This window comes from Exophiala oligosperma (genome assembly GCF_000835515.1).
Source record: "Exophiala oligosperma strain CBS 72588 unplaced genomic scaffold supercont1.1, whole genome shotgun sequence".
NCBI classification, from domain to species: Eukaryota; Fungi; Ascomycota; class Eurotiomycetes; order Chaetothyriales; family Herpotrichiellaceae; genus Exophiala; species Exophiala oligosperma.
This window is the reverse complement of record NW_015622818.1, coordinates 824397-851288: the sequence shown is the minus strand read 5'-3', so window position 1 is coordinate 851288 and position 26892 is coordinate 824397. Positions and strand designations below refer to the sequence as shown.

The 26892-nt window shown below is 51.2% G+C and overlaps 10 protein-coding genes and 1 non-coding gene across 16 annotated transcripts; 4 read left to right on the top strand and 7 right to left on the bottom strand.

Moving 5' to 3' along the window:
• Nucleotides 1-154: 154 nt before the first annotated feature.
• On the top strand, nt 155-1232 carry PV06_00303 (40S ribosomal protein S15). The gene is made up of 3 exons (XM_016400787.1): nt 155-263; nt 341-417; nt 531-1232. Exons 1-3 carry the CDS (start codon nt 246-248, stop codon nt 895-897), a joined length of 462 nt encoding a protein of 153 aa, XP_016267840.1. The 5' UTR covers nt 155-245; the 3' UTR covers nt 898-1232.
• An 18-nt stretch (nt 1233-1250) lies between these two features.
• On the bottom strand, nt 1251-2848 carry PV06_00302 (uncharacterized protein). The gene has a single exon (XM_016400786.1). It carries the CDS (start codon nt 2820-2822, stop codon nt 1413-1415), a length of 1410 nt encoding a protein of 469 aa, XP_016267839.1. The 5' UTR covers nt 2823-2848; the 3' UTR covers nt 1251-1412.
• Nucleotides 2849-3017: 169 nt separating this feature from the next.
• PV06_00301 lies at nt 3018-4266 on the bottom strand. 2 transcript variants are annotated; one of them, XM_016400785.1, is made up of 2 exons: nt 4216-4266; nt 3018-4134 (listed from the first exon to the last, which is right to left on the bottom strand). In XM_016400785.1, the coding sequence occupies exon 2, from the start codon at nt 4098-4100 to the stop codon at nt 3105-3107; it is 996 nt and encodes a 331-aa protein (XP_016267838.1). In that variant the 5' UTR covers nt 4101-4134; nt 4216-4266; the 3' UTR covers nt 3018-3104. The 2 variants fall into 2 exon arrangements, with proteins under 2 accessions (XP_016267838.1, XP_016267837.1); XM_016400784.1 differs by having other exon boundaries at nt 4234-4256.
• A 178-nt stretch (nt 4267-4444) lies between these two features.
• PV06_00300 lies at nt 4445-4554 on the top strand. Its single transcript has one exon. It is a non-coding gene; the product is annotated as a tRNA-Ile (tRNA).
• Nucleotides 4555-4647: 93 nt separating this feature from the next.
• Nucleotides 4648-7450, bottom strand: PV06_00299 (uncharacterized protein). Its single transcript, XM_016400783.1, has one exon. It carries the CDS (start codon nt 7443-7445, stop codon nt 4749-4751), a length of 2697 nt encoding a protein of 898 aa, XP_016267836.1. The 5' UTR covers nt 7446-7450; the 3' UTR covers nt 4648-4748.
• A 774-nt stretch (nt 7451-8224) lies between these two features.
• Nucleotides 8225-9957, bottom strand: PV06_00298 (uncharacterized protein). Its single transcript, XM_016400782.1, has one exon. It carries the CDS (start codon nt 9712-9714, stop codon nt 8800-8802), a length of 915 nt encoding a protein of 304 aa, XP_016267835.1. The 5' UTR covers nt 9715-9957; the 3' UTR covers nt 8225-8799.
• Nucleotides 9958-10962: 1005 nt separating this feature from the next.
• PV06_00297 (uncharacterized protein) lies at nt 10963-11973 on the top strand (the record flags this gene model as incomplete). The annotated part of the gene is made up of 1 exon (XM_016400781.1): nt 10963-11973. One exon carries the CDS (start codon nt 10963-10965, stop codon nt 11926-11928), a length of 966 nt encoding a protein of 321 aa, XP_016267834.1. The 3' UTR covers nt 11929-11973.
• Nucleotides 11974-12324: 351 nt separating this feature from the next.
• PV06_00296 (uncharacterized protein) lies at nt 12325-13933 on the top strand. Its single transcript, XM_016400780.1, has 2 exons — nt 12325-12472; nt 12529-13933. The coding sequence occupies exon 2, from the start codon at nt 12812-12814 to the stop codon at nt 13814-13816; it is 1005 nt and encodes a 334-aa protein (XP_016267833.1). The 5' UTR covers nt 12325-12472; nt 12529-12811; the 3' UTR covers nt 13817-13933.
• Nucleotides 13934-14045: 112 nt separating this feature from the next.
• PV06_00295 (uncharacterized protein) lies at nt 14046-16819 on the bottom strand (the record flags this gene model as incomplete). Its single annotated transcript, XM_016400779.1, has 3 exons — nt 14046-14660; nt 14712-15370; nt 15439-16819. The coding sequence occupies 3 exons, from the start codon at nt 16817-16819 to the stop codon at nt 14244-14246; spliced, it is 2457 nt and encodes an 818-aa protein (XP_016267832.1). The 3' UTR covers nt 14046-14243.
• An 892-nt stretch (nt 16820-17711) lies between these two features.
• On the bottom strand, nt 17712-20547 carry PV06_00294 (uncharacterized protein). The gene has a single exon (XM_016400778.1). The coding sequence runs from the start codon at nt 19859-19861 to the stop codon at nt 18305-18307; it is 1557 nt and encodes a 518-aa protein (XP_016267831.1). The 5' UTR covers nt 19862-20547; the 3' UTR covers nt 17712-18304.
• Nucleotides 20548-22800: 2253 nt separating this feature from the next.
• PV06_00293 lies at nt 22801-26762 on the bottom strand. 5 transcript variants are annotated; one of them, XM_016400773.1, is made up of 5 exons: nt 26480-26762; nt 26353-26424; nt 26264-26303; nt 26094-26210; nt 22801-26041 (listed from the first exon to the last, which is right to left on the bottom strand). In XM_016400773.1, the coding sequence occupies exons 1-5, from the start codon at nt 26567-26569 to the stop codon at nt 23880-23882; spliced, it is 2481 nt and encodes an 826-aa protein (XP_016267826.1). In that variant the 5' UTR covers nt 26570-26762; the 3' UTR covers nt 22801-23879. The 5 variants fall into 5 exon arrangements, with proteins under 5 accessions (XP_016267826.1, XP_016267827.1, XP_016267829.1 ...); XM_016400774.1 differs by having other exon boundaries at nt 26094-26198; XM_016400776.1 differs by having other exon boundaries at nt 26353-26762.
• Between the last annotated feature and the right edge of the window lie 130 nt (nt 26763-26892).

Sequence of the window (26892 nt, the reverse complement as noted above, 5' to 3'; positions counted from 1 at the left end):
GGGTGGTGGTACCAGTACTCCGTACGTGCCAAGATTTTGTATCACGTGCGCGGCAGGTGGACTCCCACAAACATGAAATTCCGCAGGCCAGTGCCAAGCCTCAGAGACTGAATCTCGACGCTGGGCTGCAAATCGTCGACACACTGACCCGACCACCAACTAACTGCACCGCACAAATTCCCATCCACACACCCTCGCTTTTCGACAGTCACATCGAAAAGCGAACGCGCCAGTCCACCGCAATCATGGCTGACACCGAATACGTACGTCTTTGATACCTTTTGTGTCCATGGGTGCTGCAATGGACAACCATACTGACAAGTTTTGCGATTCCTACCAGAACGCCGAGGAGGCCGCTGAGCTCAAGAAGAGAAGAACATTCCGCAAGTTTTCATACAGAGGCATTGATCTTGATCAGTACGTCTTTTCTTTTCCGCGTTTTTATGCACGACAACCGACGACACAGAAGCTCTCCTCTCTGTTTTCTGTGTGAGATCACGAAGATTAACCAACACGGGAAAAAATTATAGACTCCTCGATATCCCTTCCAACGAACTCATCAACATCCTCCATGCCCGAGCCCGCCGTCGATTCAACCGGGGCCTCAAGCGCCGCCCGATGGGACTGATCAAGAAGTTGCGCAAGGCCAAGCAAAACGCGAAGCCCAACGAGAAGCCTGACCTCGTCAAGACTCACCTTCGGGACATGATCATCGTGCCCGAGATGATTGGCAGCGTCATCGGCATCTACAGCGGCAAGGAGTTCAACCAGGTCGAGATCAAGCCCGAGATGGTCGGCCACTACCTGGGTGAATTCTCCATCTCGTACAAGCCCGTCAAGCACGGTAGACCCGGTATCGGTGCCACCCACTCTTCACGATTCATCCCATTGAAGTAAAGGAAGACGAAAACGAGGGAAAGGATGGAATGGTTCTTTGTGGTGTGTGATGTGTTGTGGTGTGTCTTGCCGTGTTTGGTGGGGGAAGGAGTTGGCAGACACGAAGCGCAGTGATACAATGGCACGCCCAATATGGAAAATGCCGCATGATTGCATGAGAGTTCTGGGTCCATGGGTGCTTGATTCCAAACAAGGCAAAATAAAAATGCAAATGGATCTAGAAAAGTCAGCCATGACCAGGCCCGCCCCCCTTATCGAAGAAGGGTTCAGGGGTGGTCAGAAGCTGTATTTGAAAATCAATCAACTTTTGAGAACAAGATTCCATGCAAACGTCCAAAAGAATTGTGTTGTTCCTCAACTTGAACAGGAGTGACTAGGGACTACTTGAGTCTATCCTTTCTATTGTGTGGGTATCTCGATATGCCGTAACGCCTTGCTCCTCCTTTGTATCCTTACGCCCGTATCAATGCTTCCTAAACACTCCTATACACTGCCGTTGGTACTGGATTGATGCCTCATGACTCGAATTCCTGCTCAGGAGATGTATCGCTTCCATCCTCTGAGTGTGTATTGTCCGTATCTGTCGTGGAATCGTGGATGGATCCTTCATTCGAATGAGACCCATTAGACTCGGTCGTAGGAGACTGCTGGGGGCTCGACGAATCATCCTGGTCATCCCCGGACAGGCCCAACAGCCCATTCAAATCTACCTCGACCTCACTCACACCATTCATGGGCCTGAGATCCCTACTGTCCGCCCGTTGGAGGATGTTTTCCCTGCTCAAGGGGGTCCCTCGCTCCGCAACGACGATCGCCTCCCGATGTCTCCGTCGCAGGTGCTCTTCTTCCTGACTTCTTTCGACCGACCGTTGCCTTGCAGCAGCCGAAATGGGCGGCGGTACAATCCCGTCCCAGTCGGTCACGTCGTCTCTGACTTGGCCTGCCGTGTCCTCCCCTCCCACCATGACGACGTCGCGGTCGTCGTCATCATCATCACTACTATCGTCTTGATCCCAGCGTTCCGTGAGGTAAGAATTGTTCCAGCCGTCATTAACGAGGTTCTCCCTGTAACTGCTGGCCTGCAGACCGGCCTCGCGCATCTGCTTGCGACCCCGTGGGTGGTGGACGACCTGGAAGATGATGCCGGCCATGAGATGGTCATCGCTCTTCCACGCGGAGCGCTCAAAGAGCCGCGCGACGTCCGATCGCTTGAAGTTGTACCCTTGGTTCTCCGGCAGGGCACAAGGAAAAGGGTATTTGACCAGCCACTTGGTCACGAGTCCCGCGTTGAGCGCCGAGTAGATGGGCGGCTCGTCCATTACATTTCCCGAAGATTCTTCCGCGAGCATGTAATTCAGAACCACCAACAACGACTCTTCCTGAGCCGGTCGACTCGGAGGTAAGATGGGCGACTGTGGTAGTAGACCACCACTCTTCTGTTCTGGTTGTTGGCCAGGGGTTTCGTGCAACGGCAAGACATTGATCAGGGCCTGCACGGTGGCCTTGAGGCGTTTGGCGAGATCGAACTCGGCGAGCAGGCTGCCCCTCCTGCTGTGAGCATGTTGCTGTTTCAGCAACAGCAAGAGTGCGTTGATCGCTTTGTCGCGCCGCTCGTAGTCCTTGCTGGCCAAGTCGCGGAGCAGGAGGTCCTTGGCCCGTGAATGAACGGTTCGACTATTGACGATTTTTAAAGCGGAACTACGCAACTCGTAACTATATCCGTCTGCTAGAGTGCGTAGGGTGTCGATCTTTAAAGAGTTCTCGGAGTCCTTTTGAAGGCGTTTGCGTGGAGGCGGGGGATCGGGTTCTGGTGCTCGGGCGGCATCTTTGACTTGTTGTAGAACACCAGGGACTGAGTAACAGATCGTGCCGAGTCCGAGTATGAGAATAATTGCTACGAAGCGATTGGAAGAGAAGAACGACATGTTCGTGGTAACATGGTGGATGTCACTTTGATGGGACTGGGTAAGGAAGGAAGTAGAGTTGATGGTGGTGCAATATGGACAATTAAGAGGTTAATTGAAAATGGCGAGGCTGAACGAGGCTGAAGAAATCACTGCCCAAGCAGTAGGTGGAATTTGTAGGTATAAAACCATTACTTATTTCTATCATATACGTAACAAAGAATAAGACAGTTCGTCATTGACATAACATCATTGCGCAGACACTTCTGATATTTCATGTCTCATCTAGCATGACTGGATAATTCAATCATGATCCTCCTCGGTCAAGCCAGGACACCCTTCCATTTCTTTGTCGGGGTATCTGAACTTGCACCAGAAACAGTAATTCCATCTTTCTCTGAGGTATGAAACGAGTTTCGTTAGTCTTTCAGAGACCTCCAGAGTTGCAAACTCATCGAGTTCTTCGTCTTCTTCATCGATGTCTACATCAACTTCTTCCGTCTCAGCCCTTCTCCCGAGTGCCATGGCATCTTCCTTCTCCTCATCCGGGTCATTGTAGTCTGGCCGTCTTGACAAAGACTGTTGCAGGTCGTACCTCATCCTGCGATCCCGTTCATTTATAAGTCTTTGTTTGACCAAGGTCCGCCACAGGACGTTGACACTCTTCAATGGCTTTGTAGTTCGCCTGGGCTTGACCGCGTCGCCATTCTCACCGGAAGAGGAGTCTTTGGCATCTTCATCTTCATCCTCATCCTCGAGTCTCTCACAGACCTTCATGGCACCCCACATCTGGCCTTCCATCCTCTTCTCCTCGCGCTCCTTCTGCTGTCGTTCTCGAAAATCTCCCGCTTCGACCTTCTGCTTCTTCTCGACCTCTGCATGCGCCTCCATTTCTTCCCGGAACTTGCGCTTCTTCTCCGCATCCGCGCCGATACCGCTGCGCGAGTCCTTCATCTCAAGACCTATAGGCTCGAGCAGACGGTCATCTTTGGTTTCGCTCTCGGCTGCACGAGAAACACCCAACGCAGTTCCGGGCTTGTACCCAAGGGCCGCCATCATCTTGAAACCTTTGCTACTTGTGTCCATCGTTGTAGAGTTCAACGCCGCGTCTCTCTTCTTGCGCTCTTCCTCTGCCAGTTCCGCCTTCGATTTCGGTCGCCCTTTGATTTCGGCTTCTCTCGCTAGTCGCTTCTTGCGTTGAGTTAAGGTCTCTGTCTTTTTCGAGGCGGCCGACTCCTCAAACGTCATGTTCATGTAATCATCCTCGTCTTCGACACTCGTATCGTTCTTTGACGCCATTTCGCCGGGGGAAGAGATTGAACGTTGGCAACGTCTAGCACTTTCTGTCAAAAGGAGCGATAGAGTTTCATAGGTACTAAGCCAGAGAACTAAAGAAATGACAGGGGAAGCTTGCCCTTGCACTAGACCTCACCTTGTCTGTAGCATTACATTTTGTGGATTCAGGATTTAATATTGATGTTGGAAGAAGTAGTTATCTCAGGGCAGGGAACGAATGAAAGTTCGACATCACGTGATTATTGATAGGGTTATATATTAAAACCCCAGAAAATTTTCACAATTTTGACGCACAAGTTAGGATGGAAGGGTTTCCTTTCGGATCGCCTTGATGTTGTCAGGATATCGGTCCTGTGACGCAGCAGGTTTAGCGTGTCGTTCTTATATTGTATGCTTGCATGCTATATGAATCTTTCGAGATATGCGAAAGTCGCGAGTTCAAATCTCGCCAGGACCAACCTTTTTTTGCTCGTTCTGGTGGACGTATTGAAGCCAGGATGGTACTGATCACATATACGTGGGATGACCACCAGTGCATAAACACGAGTAGGAGGGCTATATTTATCACTCATTCACAGCCGTCAAAGCAATTTTAGCCATGATGAAGAGTTACTCTGAAGAATGTTATATACTAAACACGCCCACTGTAGACTAGAATCGTCCCTGTCTCTTTTTCTTCTCTCTATCGTAACCCTTTTGCTCTCGGCCTTCCTCACCCTGGATCTCAGCGACCAACCTCTTGAATTTCTTATCATACGCAGCATCCTTCTCCTTCTTCTCTCTGAGCTGCTCTCGGGCCATGAAATTAGCATCCTTGCGCAGCTCACGCATCGCTCCCTTTCGTTCCTTCTTGTGCTCTGCCTTGAGTTTCGAAAGCTCAGCGCGTTGTCTGTCAGGATCATAGTGGCGATCTGGGTTGTAGTTCTCGATAAAGGCTGGGATAGCGGTCTTGATTGCCAAGGGTCGGTGGTTGTGAAGAAGCAGAGGTTTCCGTGCCTCGATCGATGCCGTCCGGAGAGACCGTAGATTTTGTAATGTGCTTGAAGTAAGAGCGATGGATCGCTTAGGAAGCTTGCTAGGGTGGGAGACGATGTGGCTAAGGGCTTGTATGTAAGGAGAGATCAGCTCTGGAAAGGCGGTCTTCTGTTTCCATAGCTCGGCAGACTGTGCGCAGATGCGAATGAATGTATGCAAGAGAGCCGTCCGCTTCGAAGAATCATCTTGGGCCTCTGCATTCATCACAAGCTCCTTGAAGGCCAATTTTTCGGGGACATCTCCGTGGGAGTTGATTCGCAGAGGTACACGTGGTAGTCTGGCTGGGATATTCAGTGGTTGTCCTTCCTTGTCCTCCTCGGGGAGTGGGACAGGCGCCAGAGCAGCCAAAGCATTGACGATGTACGTAACCACTTCGGGTATATGTCTCCTTGCCAGTCGCTGGTAACGGAGAGAAAGTGAGCAGCAGTATGCTCCGGTTCCAAGATCCTGTACATTTTGGATTGTGCTTTGACCCAGGTACCGGCCAAGGGTCAGCATGGCTGGGGTCACCACAGAGTGAAAGTGATCAGAAGTAGGAAAAATGGTCGAGATACCAGTCAGGATGATCAAATCTCCTGGAGATAACTTGAGTGCTCGATCTTCGGCGATGCTTTCGAGATGTGTCCGGAACGCAATGCCGACTGCCTCTGGTGAGGCTTTCGCCATAGAATGTAGATGCCGTAGTAAACTTTCCAACACTGAAAAAGGCACGTCGCCCTTGTTATCGGCGAGATACGCCACGTGCTGTGACAAGACTCCCGCAAACACATCCAGCTTCTGCTGATTCCCTTGGGCAAGGCCTTTGTGGTAAAGAGCACGGATTCTCTGGACGATGGTTGGTAGATCAGAGAACTCGGCATCCTTTGTTACCTCTAAAAATTCGTCGTGGGTTTGCGGGCAGGGAAACGTATAGGCAAGGTTGTTGCTGGCGGCCACGTTCCCTGTCGACTGCGTCTTCAACTTCGGCAGTTGTGGTAGGGCAAGACCATTTATGAAGTCGTCGTCGCCATCATCTTCAGGCTCATCTTCAGATTTGTCATCATCTTCGTCCTGATCACTGGCCATCTCCGCTTCGGAATCAGAGGCGAGCAAGTCATCGTCGAGGACAAACTCGTCTTCGTCCTCTACATCTAATTCTTGCCTAGGAGTGGCTTCAGGGGCAGCCAGACCAAAGGCTTCTGCATCATCTTCCTCGAAATCCTCATCTGGACCAAGCTCGGCCTCGTCTTCGTCGTCTGAGCTCTCTGCTTCGCCTTTCATACGTCGCACACGTTTCCTTTCTAATTCTTCAAGCCTTGCAGCTTCCTCGGCAGCCTTCTCTTCGTCTGTCTTTGTCCGAACACTAGGTTTAGAGCGAGCCTCAAGTTTCAGCTCGCGAAGATTCGCCTCGTACTCCTTCTCTGCATCTACCCTGCTCTTACCTGCGAGCATGGCAGCTCGAGCGGGGTCCATGTGTGGTTCGGACGCTTCGGTGGCTTGCGCCGTGACTGGCTGCTTCTCGGGTGGTTTATGTCCACGAAGCGCCTCGTAAAAGTCGGCCATTCCTTTGTCCAACTCGGCTCGTAAATCATCGTCGTCTGCCTTGGCCGCTTGTCGTTCTGCTTTGTACATTTTTGACTTGGCGATTATTTCTTTCATGACTTCATTCTTGGTTTTTCTTCGCTCTGGCATCTCTCCATCTTCCTCACTTCCGTCATCGAGGGAATCCTCAAGCCGCAGCTTCTTCCTTGGTCTATCATTCTGCGCCTCGAAATCGTCGACATTATCATCTGATGCAGCAACATCACCCTCGTCAAAATCATCTTGGATATCGCCACCAAAGTCTAGTGATCTTCCACCATGTGTAAGTGTCATCTCTTCCTCGCTGTCGTCCTCTAGATTGAACATTGACGTCTTTCTTAACTTTCGCTCGTTTTGACGGGCAAATCTTTCGGCGGCTCGTTCTTCAGGCGTCATGGTAGGATCGTTCTCTCCGAACCGTCGATCGAGTAGGCCTCCGACTTTGTTCCGGCTTTGCATCTCTTTCAATAATGTTTCTCGTCTTCTCTCTTCACCCAAGCCTCGTGTGACACCAGGACGTACTGATGATGCTTGTGATTTCTTTGCACTTGCAACCTCGAACTTCTCCCTCCTCGGACCCTTGACCTCGAAGGCATTGAATCGTTCCCGGATGCTTTCGAGGGCTGCATGGCGCTGATTCCGCTTCTGTGCATCCTTAGCTGTGGCCTGTCGTTCTTTTTTGGATTTTTGAGGACCACGGATACCATGCTCGCGTAGGGAAGCTTTCAGCTGTTTGAGCTGTGAGGGCGCCATGTTCGGCGTCTATTGGAAAGAAATCTATCTTCTTGCGGCAAAGAACCCCGGACAAAAAAAGTAATTTCTCAGCCAAGATTTCGGTCCTTATCGATAAGGATCACTAGCCCATAACAGGTTACACTACCGACTACTACATACTGTACGGAGTACCTGACTCTTCACCACTCAACATTGAACGTCGAATTTTGTGTACAGACACTTGTGGCCAAAGGAGGATAAGGAGGTCGATGTCTCGATCCCTCAACCAATGATCGATCCGCCGACGGATACACGCCTCATGCTCATCTTGCGATGCCGTCATTTCCGTCATTTGGTTTGTTTACGTCGCTTTGAGCTTGAATGAGCATCTACAATCGCGATAGGCATGGCATCTGCTGGGAAATGCCAGCTGTGTGATATTTGTACCAGGTTATTTAGTGGTCAGTGGGACCATCGGATCGTGAGTACTGGTGGCGAAATCGAGAATGACATGAGTCAGTCTCGTGGCAAAGCTGCAGCCACCGTCGACGACGACTCAAGTATCCAGACCTTTGAATCTCACGGTAGTGCACCAGTGCTGCCGGCGAGGCCAGCGAGACAACAACAAGGACGAATGTGGCAGCACCGCGATGACCAGTCTGTCCAGTCTGCTAATTTCAGACATTACAATATATCTGAATTGAAGATCTCCGCCGGCAATGGATGCCATCTTTGCAACTTGATACTAGATCAACTACCTATATTTCATACTACTGGAGCGGGTAAATACCATGAGACTTGGAAATTTGCAAAGGAGAATCCACAGAAGATGTTTGGTATTGCTACAATCCTGCCACACAGAGAAAGCGAAGATTCTTCTGGTCCCTTACGCCTAGACGTGTTATACTTCCTCGACGGAGATGTTTCCAAGAAAGGGATCCGTCCTTGCTGGATTTCTCTCTACTTGATTCCGATCCTTGGTAAGTTTGGAAAGCATTTGATGCGCTTTCAAGAGAGTTGACTTCGAGCATACGCTGGTTCTGAAGCCCCCGAAAGCATCCTTTCCGACGTTCAAAAGCGTACATTACCCGAGGTTGATGCATGGGTCCGCCAGTGTAGGGGGTCACACACCGAATGCCAAGCGGTATCTTATTTGCCATTACGGAAGCCCTCAAAGCTCATCAACATACAGTCTCAAACATCCTCACATCCACTACTGAAGATAGTAGATGGGTCTAGTCTTCCAGAAGAAGCGGAGTATATGACCCTGAGTCATTGCTGGGGTGTGACAAGAATACCGGCGCTTCGAAATGAAAACGAAGCTATCTATCGCAGAAACATTATACGGAGCAGTCCCCAAGAAATGCCAAATGAAGAAAAGGATTCCAACCTTTTACGAATGGGTCACATCGCTCAACCACCAGCCGAGCTCGACGCCCAACTTTCCTGGTTGATCATACATGATTAAATGTCCGGCTCCGTCAATGAGAACTGCATCCTTTGCGTTTAGCTTCTCCTTCAACTTCTCCGCCGTATCAAAGGGGATCCATTTGTCCTCTTTTCCCCAGATGATCTTCACCGGCATCCTTCTCCCCACTCCAGGGTATTTCCCTTCGACCTCGGCCGTGCTCCGGCTGTTGGCCTGCTCCATCTGTCTGACGAAGCCCATTTTGCCCTGTTCGGTTGACACCCACGGTTTCTTCAGCATGTCCATCGTCTCTGGATTTAGTTCTTTGTGAGCCGCGTCACGGATATAAGACTCGACCACACCCTCAAACACCGGCCCCGTCAGGGCATTGAAGACGTCTTGGTGCTGCGCGACCAACTTGAACAACGGTTGGCCGAACGGTCCGATCGCCACCACGTCGATGAGACACAGACTCGCATAGTCACAACCGTGCAGGATGTTGGCGCGCAGACTCATGAGACCACCGTGGTCATGTGCGATGACATGTGCTTTGTTGTTGGGAGACCAATCTCGTGCCCAGTGTTTGAACAAGGCGGCAAAGGCTTCCGACTGCTGCTTGAGGTCCGCGTCGAGGGCGATCTTGTCGGTGATTTGGTCCTGCTTGCCCGGGAGAGGTTGGCCGAGGGGGCTCTCCCCGAAACCAGGGTTGTCGAATAAGTACACGTGAAAATATCTGGCGAAAGACTGTGCGTAGTCGTGCCACACGCGGGAAGACCAGGGTGTGCCGTGGACAAAGATTAGAGGTGGTGAGGTTGAGTCGCCCAGTGACGTCCAGCGAATGTTGAAGCTGTGTGTCTCGGTAGAGTAGGTGAATGTCTCGGTAAGATTTGTATCAGCCATTTTCTGTGTTTGCTGAAATCTTTCAACAGGCGTGACCTAGTTTGTGTTGGTTGGCTTGTTGTCGCTTTATTGTGTGATTGTGATTTATCGTCAGGCGCACAGAGGGATGTCGTATGAAGCCGAACGCTCAAAGTCATATACACGTATAAATTTCTCTCTCGAGACTTATTCTTTACCTAGTTTAACTTGGAGAAAAGTCACTCCTCGGACAAAAAACTGTGACGTACTTTTGCTAAAGGACCCTTCTTTCGCGTAACTCGTACATACAAGTACCTTCGTAGTACTCCGTAGGTGGGGTATATTTGTAAGATTTCCTTGGTATGAGCGGATTAAACACAAGGGGGGTCTGGCTTGTCTTTGCCGTTGACGTCTGTACGAGATAGATATACAATGTACATTACGAGAACTACTTTTTGACCCCTTCTACTACAACAAGTATTGTTGACTACCTTACCTAGGTACCCATTTCCGTTACTGTGTACTAGTCAATGTACAATACCACAGAGCGATTATGTCATAGAGTTGGGGTTATTGTTTAGCGTACTATTGTATGAGTACTATTGTACCCCCGTACGTACACAGCCTCCCTTTCAATATACATTGGACATCGGCAATGTCCAGGTTCTCAATGCTTCCGAAAAGCTCATGTCCAGAATTACATCTGTAGTAGCCACGGTAGCCCTGTCCACGGCGTTAATTCACGGAGTACAAAACCCTGACCCTTGAGAAAAGAACCAAGTCCATCCATAGTGTACGGAGAACCAATCAATCCACGGATCAAAACGTCGGTGGAGACCAAGTTCGCTGGTTTCCCTCGATACGGTCTAGCGTGTGTGTGTGGACGAATACGGACTATGTACAGTTTACTGGGTACTCCGTAGCTATGTCCCAACCTCCGGTACTCTGGGGTGTCTGCACAGTCTCCTGCTAGCGAAATAGACAAGACCTGGCATGTTTTTGTTGTTGCCTGAATACGATTTCTAATTTCTACAAGCAAAGTCCAAGTGCCCTCCCAATTCACGGGGTTAAGTGGACTCCGTCAAGAAAAAAAATCGAAGATAAAGCATTGGTGATTGCGTTCACGTTTTCATCTCCTTGAGTACCTCCTATAAAGCCCCAGTCATTTCCTACCTTTCATAGTCGGTGTTGCTCTCCAAAATATCATTGTCCGACCCATTCACCATCACAAAAAGAATTGATAGCTTCCCTCCTTCCCAATCCTAGAACACATACCCAACACTTACCACAATGGGCAACTTGATATCTCAACAATTCGTTCGACTTCCGTACCCGACGGCGTCCTTTTCGGGAAAGACGGTCATCGTGACGGGGAGCAACACCGGGTTGGGGAAAGAAGCGGCTCGACACTTTGCTCGCCTCGGGGCCGCGAAGCTCATCCTCGCCGTACGAAACACGGCCGCCGGCGAGGCCGCCAAGAAGGACATTGAAGCCACGACCGACTGCGACGCCTCCGTCATCCAAGTCTGGCATCTGGACCTGGCGTCGTACGACTCTGTGCGGGCATTCGCCAAACGAGCCACCGACGACCTTTCGCGGGTTGACGTCCTGTTGGAGAACGCCGGAGTCGCCACGTTCAAATGGGACCTCGCCGAGGGCCACGAGCGTACCGTCACGGTCAACGTGCTGTCGACGTTCCTGCTTGCCCTTCTCATGCTTCCCAAACTGAGGGCCACGGCCAAGGAGACCAGCACCACCCCGACCTTGACCGTCGTCTCGTCCGAGGTCCACGGCATGTCCAAGTTTCCCGAGTGGAGGGAGCCAAACACCTTTGACGCGCTCGACGACAAGACCAAGACCGACTTCAAGGAACGGTACCCGACGAGCAAACTGCTCGAGGTCCTCGCCGTCCGCGCCATGGTCCCCAGGATGCGTGGGGAGGGCGAGGTCACCGTCAACTACCTCAACCCTGGCCTGTGCCATTCCGAACTCGCCCGCGAAGGCGGACTGACCTTCACCGTCCTCAAGTTCTTGTTTGCACGTACCACCGAGGTCGGTAGTCGGACGTTGGTGGCGGCCGCGGCGGCCGGACCCAAGAGCCACGGCAAGTACATGACCAATTCAAAGGTCGACGACGATGCATTGTCCTCGTTTGTCAGGAGTGAGGATGGAAAAAAGGCTAGCGAGAAGGTTTGGAAGGAGTTGGTCGAGATTTTGGAAAAGGCCGAGCCTGGTGTTGTCGGCGAGAACTTGTGATGGATACACCTCGCGACGAGCGCGTCGGACTGTGTGAAACTCGTGGTGGGTAGTGCTTTTGCATGTCTTGTGCTCATGTAGCTACTTTTGGTAATTAAGTCCCCCTTGTCTCCCGAACATCTCTTTGAGGTCGAGTAAATTTAATCAAGATCGATATTTGGTTCGTCGGAGCGTATTCAATATGACTCCATAAGTACGGAGTAACGAGCACAAGGAATCTGTGTCGATCGATGGAGCTATTGTAGGAACTACCTGATTTACTAAGCCAGATGTTTATGTACGAGTACGAGGATGACCAAGAAAAGACTCTGCGGCGTATTGAGGCTCTTTTTACTCGCAACGGACATTGGCGTCATTTGACCTCCGGTTGACTACAATATTTGTGTCCAATTCACAATACGCATCACCCTCTCACACAAAACCATGGTCTTTTTTTGTCTCTCAAACTGGTAAGAGGAGGAAGGGTTTTTTTTTCGCAGCTCCGCAATACTCATACGTACGTTCGTACACATGGTGAAAAAGAATTAAACCTCTTTGAGGAAGGGTGAGTAAAGAACAAGTGGATTGTTGCCTACCTACCTTTTAACCAGGTCATGCCAGCCATGTTCCATGATCGCGCGCGTCAACTGTCACCCAAAAATTGAGGGGACGGAGGTGACGACTATACGGAGGACCTCGAGATGATCAACTCCGTCACGCGTATTGTCGATACCTTTTTCGGGCCCGCAGAATAGGGAGCGATATAAAAAAAAGGTGCTTGAGTAAAATCGGCAGGTCATTCTTGTCCTTCGACATCGCCCCCCTTCTCTCTCTATCTCCTACAGAGTACCTTTACTGCTCTTCCTTGACTTCCCTACCACCTCGTCTTTGCGGGGCCAAAACCATGACCATTCAACCTCGGACGGTCGATGATGACAACACCGACCTACCCATGCCGACACCCACCATCCCCAACAGACCCCTGACGTCTTTCAAGACATTGTCGTTTGACATTTACGAGACCTTGATCCAATGGGAATCTAGCATCATTCGACATTTTTCCCCTCTGTTGGTCCACCTCGGTCATGATTCACCTTACAAGAATGCCGCCACAGACCCGACAGCACGTCAAGCATTGTCCGACCTGTTTGCAAAACACGAAAAGAATCTTCAGTCCGTTTGGCCCAAAACATCATACACTGTGATCCTGGAGAGGGCGTACATTGAAACCGCCAATGAAATCCTTTCAGATTTGGACTCCGATTCAGACCCAAAAATGGTCCCATCAATAAACCCGGACTTGCCAAACCTGGAGGTCGAAACGAGGGCCAACAATTTCGGTCAAAGTGTCGGAACTTGGCCACCATTTCCAGATACTCTGTCGGCCATGGAGAAACTATCTCGGTATTACCGATTGACGGCACTTTCAAACGTCGATCGTCAATCATTCTCCCAAACCTTGTCAGGTCCTCTCGCCGACACCGTTTCCTTTTGGCGAATCTTTACGGCTCAAGATGTAGGTTCTTATAAACCTTGTCACGAAAATTTCAAACACCTCTTTCAAAATCTCGAAAGGACAATGACAATCGAGAAAGATCAAGGTGGTGGTGATGATGGTGGTGGTGATGATGATGATGATGGTGATGGTGATGAAGCAAAAGGTCCCCTGTGTACTTCTGCGAGTACGAGTAGATTTGACAATCTACACGTCGCTCAAAGTTTGTACCACGATCACGTCCCTTGTAAGGCTTTGGGTGTACCTAGTGTGTGGATCAATCGGTCGGGAGCCGGAACAGGAAGAGCCGATTTCAAGTCTCTACACGAAAAAGGTCGGGTAGGATACGGTTGGAGGTTCAACACCTTGGCCGAATTCGCCGATGAGGTTGACAGACAACACAAAGCTCTGTAAAGGTGTACATGTAGTTATATAGGTAGGTACCTTGACCCAAACAACAACCCACCTTCGGTACCTACCCAGGCATTATGGACTCCATACACACACACACACACACACACACACACACACAATACAACAAAAACACAGGCCTGACCCTGTAACTGCGTATACTTCTCACCTCGTTATTATACTGCCAAAGACACTCCAAGGTAACAACACTTCCTCTCTTCCCAAGTCCCACGGTCGGAGAGAAACACAACGAAATGCCATCAACCCTTATAACCCCTTTAGAAGAACGACGCTTGGAAAATCTTTTGACACGTATTGCCAAACACGACAAAATTATCTGATATTTAAAAATAAATTTTAAAAGAGTCGTCTTCTCAGAGGTTGATATAACTTTAAACTAAATAAAAAACACGTTGTGAACACACACATATCACGACCCAGCTCCATTTTCTTCCGCCATACTCTCCAAACTCCCTCGACCACCATTGGAAGTACTTCGACTATTTCTATGACCTCGAGGTGGTCCTGTCGTACCTGGACTGCTGGCTTTCTTTGCCGTGCCGTTCAGAGAGGGGGTCGTGCTTCGGTTTGCCGTATTCGACGACGATGATCCAGTGCCGTCGGAACTGTCCTTTTTGACGCTGGGCGGCGGTCGAGAAAACATGGCTGTCAATGCTGCTTTCGCCTTTGCCTTTTCTTCCTTGGCCTCGGCTGCCTTCTTCGCCGGGTCTTCTTTTGCCTTTTCCTCGGCGTATTGCTTCCACTTTCTCCATCCATCAAAATCAATCAAGGCTTGCATACAACCCCATTCGGTGACTTTACGTTCCATCCATACAAAATTGACCGGCTATCTAACGGTTAGCAGAAAAGAACTGGAGAACATACAGGGTAGTCTCACCTTTGTCAAAAAGTCATTACAGCCCGCAGCCAAAGCTTCATGTCGATCACTTTGTAAACTGCTGGCTGTCAAAGCAACAATGATGACTGGACTTTTGAAAAGACTTCGGTCAGGCAAAACATCAGCCTCTGCCGGAGCACCGTTGGTTGGAGTGATCTTAGAATGGTTGTCGATAGGACTTCCGCCAAAAACACCAATCCCATTCACAGCTTCAAGTCGTCGGATTTCTTTGGTGGCTTCCAACCCATTCATGACTGGAAGCTGGATGTCCATCAAGACCAAGTGGAAACCACCTTTCCTCCACATTGTCACAGCCTCTTTGCCGTTCATGGCCGATTGCCATCTGACCTTGAGTCTCTTCATGAATGCTTCGAGCAATTTCAAGTTGATGACGTTGTCTTCGACCAGGAGCACATTGATTGGAGGGACGGTGCCATCCAGAAGAGCTGCCGAAGCAGGTTTGGTGGAAGATGAGGGATCACCATTGGAGGATCGATTTCTGACCAAATTCCGCCTTTGTTTTTGTTTTTGTTTCTGCCCGGGATGCGGAGAAGAACCTCGATTGGGAGGAGTTATGGATTGTTTGTGGTCACCTTGTGCCGGAGGAGTAGGAAGGGGAGGTGCTGTGGGAATGGTGCCATTCATCTGTGATTTGGTCTCTGTTTCGCCATGTCAGTACATCATTTGGGAACCCACAAATCCCACAAATCCCACAAATCCCACGTACCTATGACCTGTCCATTAGGCTGCACTGTATGTAGAATGGTCGGGCTGCTCGTATGCTGCCTGCCATACTTTGGTCTGCCGTGCCGTCTGCCATGTGATCCGGGACTGGGTAAAGGTGGCAGCTGACCAGTAGTCAAGACGGACATGGAATGTTGAACGGCGCCCGGGTGCGCTACAGTAGAGAGGTGAGGAGAGTGCAAGGGCATGGGAGGAAAGTATTCTCGAGCATCGTCGGGAGGTCGATATTGATCCTGATAGTAGTAGGAAATTTGGTGGTTGCCTCCCCGAGGTGATGGCCGCGGAGTCCGCCGGGCAGATGCCACTTCGATGACGAGAGCTTCGTCGACCGTCTGTCCGCCGGGATAGTAGGAATCAAGGGTGGCGCCAATCGGTTCTTCGGGGCCCAAGGCACGTTCCAGCGGGACATTTTTGTTTCCTTGTTCGCGACTGATGATTTTCAGCGTGATGTCGGGGGCATCGATGCTGCGGCCGAGTGAATTGGCATATTTTTGCAGAATGACATCGCGAACATTATCGACCAGATCATCCTCGGCGACCTCTACTCTGGTCGGGGAAGCGCCGGGCCGCTTCACCCATAGTTTTCTCTGCATTGCTTCGTGAGGCTCATATCGAGGACATGACGGAGCTGGAAGTGACGGGACGTTTGGGGTGGAGGGTCGCTGGACGAGGACGAGTGGAGGATTCGTGGCGACGGGAGAGGGAGGATGTGACGAGGATGGAGGATCAAGGGAGGGACTGTCTATGTAAACGCCAGCACCGGCAGCAGAATGGTTGATGGTCGCCGTCTTCGCTGGCGCAGGCGTCGTCGTGGAGGTGGGTGTATCTGGCTGAGACGGCTTCGTGGAAAATGAGGTGGGTTCAGTTGCTGGCGTTGGCGTGTCCGGGTCGGTTGGGGCGGGAGTGGGAGGAGGAGAAGGATCTTGGTTAGTACGAGGAGTAGTAGGTGTGGCTGGTGCATTTCCTGAGCTCGAACCATGGGCGCCTGTGACTTTGCCATTGGCCTGCGGAGTCCACGCGTGTCGGGGGAGGTGTTGGTCATGTTCGCTCTGGCCATCGGTGGTGCTGAGGTCTAGCTGACTTGGAGCCCGATCTCTGCTTTTGCTTTTGCTTTTGCTTGTCGATTTCGCTCTTGTTCGTCGACGCGTAGTGATGTGCGCAAGTGTAGAGAGGGTGGGCAATGTGAAGCCCAAGTTGGAAACGAGTGAATTGCCGTCTTCCTGGACGGTGGACTTGGTGCTGTTGTTGCTGGTGCGGCCCTGCTTATGATCGCTGGGCTCGCCAGTACTGGGGTTGTTCGCGTGCACGTTTGCATTACTCGCGCTCAGACTTCGGAATAGGGACCGAGTCCGGGATAAGGGCATCGCCAAATTGATGTCTCGAGGTAGACACCACCATTTGAAACAGTACTCTCTATACGTGTCGTTTGGCACAGAACTCCATACTTTAGGCGTAGGCGAGCTTGGGAAGATTGGGGAGCGTTCAAAAGTTCACGTACATAAAATGCGAAGATGGTGTGTGCTTGTACTCCGTACAGTACGGAAGTACTCTGTAGGGAATATGGAGGCGATGCGAATCCGAATTCACTAGTACTCAATATCCCCCTCGAACTAAGGCAGTTGCAGACAACACGAAGGACACAAGGAAAGTCAAACATGAGAAAACAATAATCTCAGCAAAGCTCAGCCCGCCAGCCAGCCAGAACCTGATTCACAAATTAATTCTATTCGTACAAACTCGCATACAAGGTCGCCAAAAAAAGGTCGCCAGCATTATTGTTGCAGACTTTTGAAAATGATACAAAAACCTCGAAGCGAGATTGGTTGATGCCCGATGCTAATTCCCATCCTTGCGAATGAGCTCTACAGACAGGGTGTTCCTTCAAGCCTGGGTAGGTAATAAGCCTTTGGGCTGATGTGAACAGGCCTCCCACTTCCAGGGATCTCTAGGCTCGCTTGCAGCACGATAACAACCAGCCTTTGTATGCCAGGATCATGGGTGAAACAGTATCCGTGTTTCCACCAGTGCTCCGTAAGCACGAGGGATCCCTGGCCACTGTACGGAGTATCACTCATATTTTGCTCCCAAGAGAATGCCTGGTCGTTGGCATGCCACCTCTCATACTCCGTACCAACCCTACTGTACCTAACGCTACGGAGTAGTCAGGTCGTAAATCATCCTGTATAATGCGGAGTATAGTACGGAGTAAAACGCCGGTGCCATTTGAATTCTCTAATCCTGAGCCTTGCGTTTCCCATCACATGTCAATTTGATCCTTGCTTGCAAATCCATGTCATATATATACCTAACCACAAAATGCATGTCATCCAGTACTACCAGCAGATGGTGTGTATACCTAGGTATATACTCCGTGTGTGTGCCCCGTGCACCACCACTCCCCCCCCGAAATGTCACAACAAAAACAACATTGATGCCTGTAGAACCCTTCGATAATGACTGTGCCTTGGTGAGCGTCCCATCCTGTATTCATGCTTTCCCATTGCAGCCCTGTCAACTGCTGGCTGCGTGATAGTGATATGAAACGCCATGTCGCTTGCCTGCTTGCCCACCTGACTTTGCTTGCTGTCCGCTGAAAGGGGGAATCTCGTGATTGAAAGTCAAAACGAAAAGAAAAAAGGAAGGACAAAATCCAATCGAAACCCACATCACCGCAACGCCAAGTTCTTCTGGTCGCTTGAAAGTCCAGTCTAGCAACAAATATGATGCCATCGCCCGTCATCACGCGGATATCCTCAATCCTTGTGATAGATGCACATCCAACAACTTGCCTCCATGCCTGTCATGATACAGATCGAGCCCGCGCTCTTCTTCGTTCGTAACGTGCCCATTTAGCGTCCTAGCATATAATCAGGGTACATGCCACCCATGTTTTGGTTCGCCGGACTGTTATTCATTCCCAGTGCCCGCATATTGGGTTGCGCTCCTGCTCCCGCAGGAAATCCCTGGTTCACATAGGCGGGCGGTAAAGTCCCATTGACACCTGGCGGGGTCATGTTCAAGCCGGGGGGTGCAGATAGTCCCGGCGGTGGGCCATTTGCAGTCGTGAAGCTGCCAGGAGCGAGACTGCTGAAGACGCCGAGATTGGGAGGCCCTGTCGCACTGAGCGGTGTCGCTGGGTTTGAGCTTCCGGGTTGTCCTGAACGTACACCCAACGGATTCTTGGAGAAACTGAGTCGGATACCGCCCTTGACACTGTTGTGCAGTTGAGCGCCATACAACTCATTCAGCGCCTTGGTGGCGAATGAGATATCCTCAAATTCGACAAAGCACATGGGGCCGTTCTGTTTGGTCCGAAAGCATAGTCTCTTGTAACCCCTCTGCTTTGAAAACATGGCCTTCAGCTCGTCTTCTGAAGTGTCGATCGGCAAATTGCCCACATACAGCGTGTTGCACGGGGGGTTCTGATCGGCTGGATTGACCGGTGGGTAATTGTGCCGTAGGTAGGGTTGACCCGACGATCCATACGAACCATTGGAGCTGATCCCTGGAGAGAACTGCGAATGTGGTGTTCGGCTTTGCGCAGCCGACCGAGGTGACGCAAAGCTGTTTGATGTGCCGCTCATATTGGTATTGAGGGACAATGACTGAAATGCAGCAGTGGGAATCCGGTGGTTCGTGGAAGTTCGTCCTGCATTCACTGCGGACGAATTGTTGATGTAGGCCAAGGGGTCTTTGAGCAATTCTCCAGTATCGTCATCTCCTCCATCTTCGTCAATGAATCTCTTCCCACTGACCCGAGAACGTTCGGTGACCATGTTGGCGATTGGTGACTGAGGAGAGAATATGGTATGCATTGCCGGTCCGGCATCGGCGGAGGAGTAATCTGGTGGCGAACCAACCGGTGGTGGAGATGACTTATCCAGCGACTGGAATGTGCCGTTGAACCTCGAAGGCCTCTGAGAATTAGCGAGTGGTGGTGATCTGGACTGTGCGATCTTGCGACTCGCCATGGGGTCCATAGTATTTCGTCGAACCATGGATGCGATGGAGTGGTTTGAAATGACGTTGACAATCATTTTCGCCTGCCCGGCGGTGTTGGCTTTACCGTCCAACATGGCTTGCGCCTCGGACGCACCAGTCATGGAACCGAACCGCGCGATTCCAGTGGCGAACCCAGCGTCCTCTTCGTATTCATTGGGGACGATTTCTGCGTCCTGGAGGTCTTTCGCAAACAGTAACATGGTTCGTACAGCCTCGGGAGTCGTATTCTTGGGCAGACGGCGCAACATGACCGTCGGGAGCGCCATGAGGCCTTCGTTGGCCGTCGACATGCGTCGTTCGGACGACGCAGCATCCAAACCAGCAGGATGGACCGGCATGTTATACGGATCGGACAGTGTTGGATGCAGCCGGTTCTCCGGAGGGCTATAAGCGATTGCGCTCATATCTAAAGTGCAAGAAACAACCGAAACTGATTTCGCTTATCACGAGTCCAGACGCGGACGGGACCAGATGGGAGTTTTTTGGTGCTCGCGGTGAAGTTTCACAAAGCGATGAGGCTCGTTGCTGCCCGAACAAGGTGGCGTAGGAAAAGAACTTTGTGACAGACACCGTTCAAGGCGCTCGAAATGGCGGTTTCAACGTACACGAGGTCGAACCACACGCAATCATATTACGCATTCGTCGTTGTTTGCTGATGCGGTCGTGTTTTGCGACCTGTCGTCCACGACGCTGTCGGGCGCGATGGTGATCGAGTGCAGCGGCGCTCTGATGGTGGTTGATGACTTTTGTCGGGATGGGGAGGACGTTCTCATTCCAACACAATCGAGGCCGCGGTACCTGAAAAGCGACACCAGTCACTGATAGCGGGCTCCACACGCGATTTCAAGTCAGAGGTCTGGGTCGCCAATGGGAAGACGCGACAAAGGAATTATCGGGTGTCAGACAGATCACCACGGTGTCTTGGGGGGGGGCCGTCGCGTGAGCGTAACGGTGACTTGCTCGAAATTAGACAGATCACAGAGAGGTGTGTGTGTGTGAAAAGAGTAAGATTCCGAAGATGGATGGAGGGAGGCAGATACGGGAGAGTAGGGGGGCAAGCCAGCCCAAGGAACAGCGAGCGTAAAAGGAGAGCGAGCAGGGAGACAGAGGCTGAAGGAAGTCGAAGGTCGCAAGAGGTGGGAATCATTATTGCGCAGCAGCGGTGCTGGGGGACGGGGAATATTCTGGCGGGCGTCGAGTGGCCCAGTCGATAGAAACGATAAGCCTGAACAGGCCCGTGTTTGGCAATTCGCCAGGATGAGCAATCGTGCCAATCCGGCGCTGCGGTGGCTTGAAGAAGGGGCCCGAGCAGGCATGGAGCAGGTCTCCTTGCAAATCGCGATCGCGCGGCCACCGGATGGTGGAGAGAGTCGGGCGGCCAGGGCTAAATAGGCTGCATGTCAGAAAGACTGTTGGTAGCCGGTAGAGGGGTTCGGACCTGATATTGGCCTGTATCCCTCGAGTCACACAGGACGCAGAGATAAACGCGGAGGTTGATCAGTGGATACACCATTGCTTACACATGGGCCAGACAATCATTTCGGCTTGAATGAGGAGGCGATCGTTTGCGAAGATCACACCCAGGACAGAGAGTCCTTTTGCCAGATCAGACCGCCGCACTCGGCATGGCCAGCATGATGTGGATGATCGAGCCCTGGGTGCGGGAAGCTCCTGCAAGAGCGAGGGAGGGAGTGGTTTTGTAGGTGGTTGGTGCTAATATGGTAGGGATGTTTAGCAGCGGTCATGGTTTGGTGGTGGTGGTGGTGATAAGTCGTATTCGAAGTAAGATGGGAAGGTCAAGGATTCTCTGTACTTCCCGTGCGAGTACTCACCTTGGTATCATGGATGCCGAATGGCGACATGGGAACAGTTACTGTATTACTCGGTACAACTACCCTAGGCTTTTCAGGAGGATAAAGTATACTTACTCCCTGGGTTCTCGACCAAATAGAGACACTCCTAACTACCGACTGCCTTTCTAGAATGCATCACGCCTTTTAAATTTCTGTCTTCTGTCAAGATAGTCAGAAGACAGAAGACTCGACGTTATTGGCAGCTGTCTGGGATTTTATGGTGTACTGGTTGGTAGAAAGGCATACACATTCTTTACTATTGACTCCATACAATACATGTTGGGTGGATAGGTAACACACCGTAGAAGCGATGAGGAGGGTAAGGGCGTAGTCGTAGAGGCCATGCCTAGTTGTAAATAATGGCGAGAGCGGGAGAGAGAGACATACACACCTCCTCTACGGAGTATCTTCACCCCCATTACCACCTCTCACCTTCTTCACCTGCCGCCTTATGCTTCTTGCCGTCTCAGTCGGCTACAGCAACGGAGTGCAGAAACAATTAAACCTCTTTCAGCACCCCTCACCCCTGTTCAGCCCAACAGCCACTCGTCACTGCTCTATCCAACTGTACCGAGTACGGAGTAATGGTTTTGGAGATGGAGGGTCGACAATATATGGTACACGATCACAAGTTGCGTTCTGGAGACCCCCCCTCTCGAGAAGTAGCTGGAGACCTCGTTAAAACCAACGTATCCCGTGCAGTTTCAGCATGCATGACCGAGTGGCCTGAAAAAGGACCTTTGTTCTCTACTGGACCTACTCCTTACCATGTCTACTCCCGGACACGAGCTAGATAGTGGGCTCACTAGGCATTTCCTTAGTCTCCCAAAGGCTTCACTAGGCCTGCCTCGACAACGGTCTGTCCTTGTTTTGCCGGCATACATAGGGCTTTCACGCCACAGAACCACCCCCCGGTCTCCATCCTCTAGCATTCCACCCTGGGCTCCGTGCGCACAGTGTGCCGGCACTAGCCTGGACAATTGGCGGACGCTTGAGGTACCTTCAGCAGCTAGTGGCCCCCCTCAGGCCGTGCACTATCGCCTACCCTCATCACACTCTGATAGCCACGACCTGCAATCAGCCTTTAGAAACCCATGCTCTGTACGGAGTAGGCAGCACAGAGTCCCTGTTCTTGTCTGTAGTTGGCCCTTCATGATGGACGAGCTAAGCGACTGTATGGATACTCAGACGTGCATACCGAGTACCTGTAGCCAGTTATAGTAATCTTGTCCATAGTACTCCGTACTCCGTACTCGTGGAGGCTTCAAACTACTAGTAGGCTGCATCCTGCACTGATACTGCACATACCGCACGCCTGCGGGTGGGAACAACTTTTCCTGTGCCTCAACCGTGCTATAGTCGTCTCTGCATCCTCATTGTACAACAAAAGCACCGCCTTAAAACGGCCCCCTGTACGGAGTAGTTAGGCCCTTGTTTCTGATGCAGTGCTGTGCAAGGATAATGCACTTGGTGCCCGATTGGGGGCCCCAGGGTGTGTTGCCCACTATCTGGAAGACGGATTACTTCTTCAACCCTTGCCGTAGTGCGTGCCTGAACAAATGGAAAGAGTTTGAGGAGTGCTACAGTGGGGTTTCTATCGGTCCTCGTACATACTGTACAGGACAGGACATGATGGCGACATTATTCCCAGCTCCCTGGTACTCCGTATAAAGATCGACAATGCAAGCAAGAACCGTGGGCTGCTCCTCGATTTCGCGAAACCTCACCGCCGGGTTTTCCAGAAGTCCGTCACTTGCCTCCTCCGTACTTCGCGAGACCTCAGGTTAATGGTGTGGTGCCTCCCCTCTTTCCTGAAATGCTCGTGTTGGACGGCAATTGTCCTGTTGATAGGTTGCCGGCAATAACACCTGCAGTTCCGTCGTAAGCCCTTGGCTAAAGCCTTCTACTGCAAGCCTTCGACTTGGGATCAGTGCCCATTGGCCTCTTAGCTCGTGGGGGCGCCTGGCGAACCAAACTACTTGTCTGGTCAGCACTTCACTCTCTCTAAGGACACGTCAAGTGACGCTGTATAGTATTTGCATATTTGTAGTCGAATCAGCCAGTGCATTGGTGTCCTAGAGGAATCGAGTCTGGTTGAGAACTATTGGCAGCGTCCATTTTCCATTCAAGCAAGCTGAGCTCCCACCCCGGCAACCACAGAATAGGTACTCGGTGACTCTTCTGGTCATTCTGAATCCTTCCTCCCATTAGCCGTTTGCCCACATTCAACCACGTATTTTGACCGAACAGAGCTCGTGTGAACAAGTCGTTACCCACTTCCGGGTGTGGCCAATACTCGCACAGGGTGCCTTCTGACAACCCAGCAGGTCGAGCTAGTACCAGCCTCACTTCGAATCATATACAATCCGTATGTTCTGGAGAGCAGTTGTTGCGGGGGAAGGATGGCTCAATTCGGCTGTCCATTGCCTGCCTGTTATCCTCACGCTTTTGGGAATCTTTTGGGCACAGCAGTATGTCGTGTAACCCTCGAGACGTCGCCGTGTAATGCCCAGCTGGAAAATCCGTGGAGCCCTCCGCAATCTGGGTAACTCACTGTCCCTAACAGCTTCTATCCCGAATGCTCAATATGCATCGGGTCTTCATCTGGATCGGCTTCCTTATCGCCGTCACCCCCATATTTCTGCAGCATTTGTTCCGCGTGGAAGCCAATCTTGTTCACCTTTCGTTCCTGCATTTCCTGCCTGCCCGGGGTCTCTTCGTACGGTGGTGGCAATTCGGGGTGGAAACCATTGTTGCCTTCTCTTGCTCGCTTAGGCGAAGGCTGTCCGTCATCGTCACGAATCCCAGGACTTGAGGTTGACATTGGCGTAAACTCACGCACGGAACTGCTCGACCCTGTCTGATCAATCAGAGGCACATCCTCAAACTCCGTTTCGACCTCCCCCTCGCCAGAGTCGTCAGTCAGTATGCCCTCCTCCTCTCGTAGTTCCTCGGCAAAGGCCTGGTTGTCACGATCCACAAAGTGTCGAAGAGGCAGGCTCAATTCACTGCCTTTGAACTTCATGGCGTTATCGTTGGCATAAACCAGCAGTATGGATTGATGTGTACTCTTCGCCGCTTCAAGCACCTCCTTTTCGCTTACTTTGGATACAGTGTATTGTCTCGACTGTTCGCTTTCCACTGAAGTGTCCCCAGTGGCAGTGGCTCGACCGGTCTGGGCTCGCTCTTGAGTCACAGGCCCAATGACTGGTGCTGGCGGCACCGCACCGCTCTCCTCCTCCAGCCAGGCCATCTTCCACCATTGGCTCTCCAGGTCCTCATTTGAACCTTCCTCGTCGTCTAGTCGTAACAAGTCTTGGTTTGGTCTGCGGACATAAGTGATGTTGGGCATCGTCGATATCCCTTGCAAGGTGTATTTCCGGCACGGGAGATCTGGACTTTCTGAAGTTGGCCAAGTGAGATGGGACGCTGTCTGGCGCATCGTGAATCGAAGTTGTTGTTTTCTCGACTCTAGTTGTTGCAATTTCTGCTGGATGCGCTGAAGGATGCTTTGCAGTTCTGAGCGGACTCCCTCAACCTCACTAGAACTCACAGCATCCTCGTTCATATTCATGTTGTCCTGACCACCATATAGTGCATCTGCCGAGGTCGACTTCTTCCCAGTCACACCTAGGGACGCCTTACTAGCCGAACCGAGGACGTCTCGAACCATTAGTTCCCTGTTGTCCGGCAGCCTCAACACGTCACAGCGCTTTTGAATTGCTGTGCATTGCTCAACTTCCCAGTGAATCTTTCGCAATTCTTGTCTCATTCGCATGCTTGCCTCCCTGCATTCTTGCATATAGCGATCCGGATACCATACAGGATCCAGATGCAGGTTCATTGCAGTTTTGCTAGTATTGGGATCGCGAACGCGGATTGTGAAAACCTCGGCCGCATGATCAATCCAGACATCGTCAATATTTCCTCTCTCGTCATCCCAGACGGTGTTATCCAGCACGTCCACAAGGGTTTGACCCAGTGAGGGGTTGATATAAGGTTCCACGCAGACCATCTCCTCCTGCTGTCGATCGCTCTCCGGACCATTTTCCTTCACAGCAGAAGAGGTGAAGGCCTGTGTCAGTTGTTCGCTGGGATCCTGATGCAGAGCCGCAGAGCTCCATGCTTGCATCACCCGGACAAATGAAGAAGGATCGTTGTTGTTCCGAACACGGTGAAGATCAGCCAGCGCATCGACGCTACCATAAGCACGGTTTGTTTTGTCGAGGAATGCCATCAAGCACTGAATCTCAGCAAGTACATTGCATTCGTCTCGATCAACGCGTAGAGTGTTATCTGTGGACAAGGATTTCGAATTCTCATCATTTGTGCCTGACCACCAACTACTGTCGTGACCATAAGCATGTATTTTGAGACCCGGCATCAGCAAAGCTTCACGAGCCAGGGGAATGCTGTGGTAGATGGTCAAGAGCGGGCCGAGGTAATCCGTTTCTTTGGATCCGCGTAGAAAGGCTGGCTGATCATCAATACGCCGTCGCTTCGAGGGAGGAGGATGATCGATGATTTCTCGCGCCGTAGAAAATGTGGTGAGGGCCCAGTTCGAAGGATCATAATAGTCTCTGTTTGCCGGTCCAAAATGTGCTCCTGTGCCAGTAATCCCATTTTCCTGTGCAGGTACGTTTTGACGTAGGGATTCGGCCATTGCACGTTGGATTTCTGGGTCGTTCATCTCCTCCTGCTCTCTCAAAGTCTTTGCATCTTTCGAATTAGCTACAACTGTGTTAGTAATGGTAGACATGATACAAACGATCAGAAAGTGTACCTGCGGCGTGATCTGCTGACAGGTCGACGAATGGTCTGTTGCCATCGACCCGTGAGGGTGGACGAGACAAAGCAGGCACTCCTCCCATGCTGGAATCGTCGGCAACTATGCGGAAAGCTCATGTCAACATCAGTTTCCAAGGTACATCTCCGTTACCACCAATAACATACAGGGAATATTATCCTGCGCTTGCCATTGATTCGTAGGCGGCTGTTTACCCTCAGTATTGTCATAGTTTTGCGCCGCACAGAGAACTCACTGGCTCCTTCAGAGAGCCTACCGGATCCTCAAAGTAGGCATTTATGGCTGCGTTGACATCGTTATTACTCTTCTGCGGGTTTGGCTTCAGTTTGGTGTTTTGTATTCCGATCTTTTGCTGTGCTCACCATGAGCAGAAATTTGGCAGCTGAATCATCTGCTTGGGTGATCGCAACCACCTGAGATATTTGGTCCTGGGTCGGTTGTGCAGCCGCCATCGCAACTGAGAGGTCGTGGCGGAGCGGACGATGAGAGAGAGGGAATCATATACCGAGTGCTCTCTCAGGCGAAAGGGTGAGACAATCAGGCAAAAGAGAAACCGCAGAGAAGGGAGAGGCAGCAGGAGGACGATTGCCGGTAGCCTTGCTGGAATGATGTGTAAGAACAAAAGCAATAGCGAGTGAAACTGCGCTGCGAAGAATCATACTGCCTGCTTCTCCGTCAAATGATGGAGATCATGCCGTCCGTTTGTCAACTACGTAGTTTATCCGCTGCTACAGCCAATGGATCGCCTGATTGCCATGCTTGGGGCAGCCTTGCC

What these genes read in the sequence shown, in the direction of transcription:
- PV06_00303 (XM_016400787.1), top strand. An exon ending in AGAGGCATTGATCTTGATCA is followed by an intron (nt 418 to 530) that starts GTACGTCTTTTC and finishes AAAAAATTATAG; the next exon opens with ACTCCTCGATATCCCTTCCA.
- PV06_00302 (XM_016400786.1), bottom strand. Translation starts at nt 2,822, where the DNA reads ATGTCGTTCTTCTCTTCCAATCGCTTCGTAGCAATTATTCTCATACTC.
- PV06_00299 (XM_016400783.1), bottom strand. Translation starts at nt 7,445, where the DNA reads ATGGCGCCCTCACAGCTCAAACAGCTGAAAGCTTCCCTACGCGAGCAT.
- PV06_00298 (XM_016400782.1), bottom strand. Translation starts at nt 9,714, where the DNA reads ATGGCTGATACAAATCTTACCGAGACATTCACCTACTCTACCGAGACA.
- PV06_00296 (XM_016400780.1), top strand. Translation starts at nt 12,812, where the DNA reads ATGACCATTCAACCTCGGACGGTCGATGATGACAACACCGACCTACCC.
- PV06_00294 (XM_016400778.1), bottom strand. Translation starts at nt 19,861, where the DNA reads ATGAGCGCAATCGCTTATAGCCCTCCGGAGAACCGGCTGCATCCAACA.
- PV06_00293 (XM_016400773.1), bottom strand. Translation starts at nt 26,569, where the DNA reads ATGGCGGCTGCACAACCGACCCAGGACCAAATATCTCAGGTGGTTGCG. An exon ending in CTGCCAAATTTCTGCTCATG is followed by an intron (nt 26,425 to 26,479) that starts GTGAGCACAGCA and finishes CCAAACCCGCAG; the next exon opens with AAGAGTAATAACGATGTCAA. An exon ending in TAGGCTCTCTGAAGGAGCCA is followed by an intron (nt 26,304 to 26,352) that starts GTGAGTTCTCTG and finishes GAGGGTAAACAG; the next exon opens with CCGCCTACGAATCAATGGCA.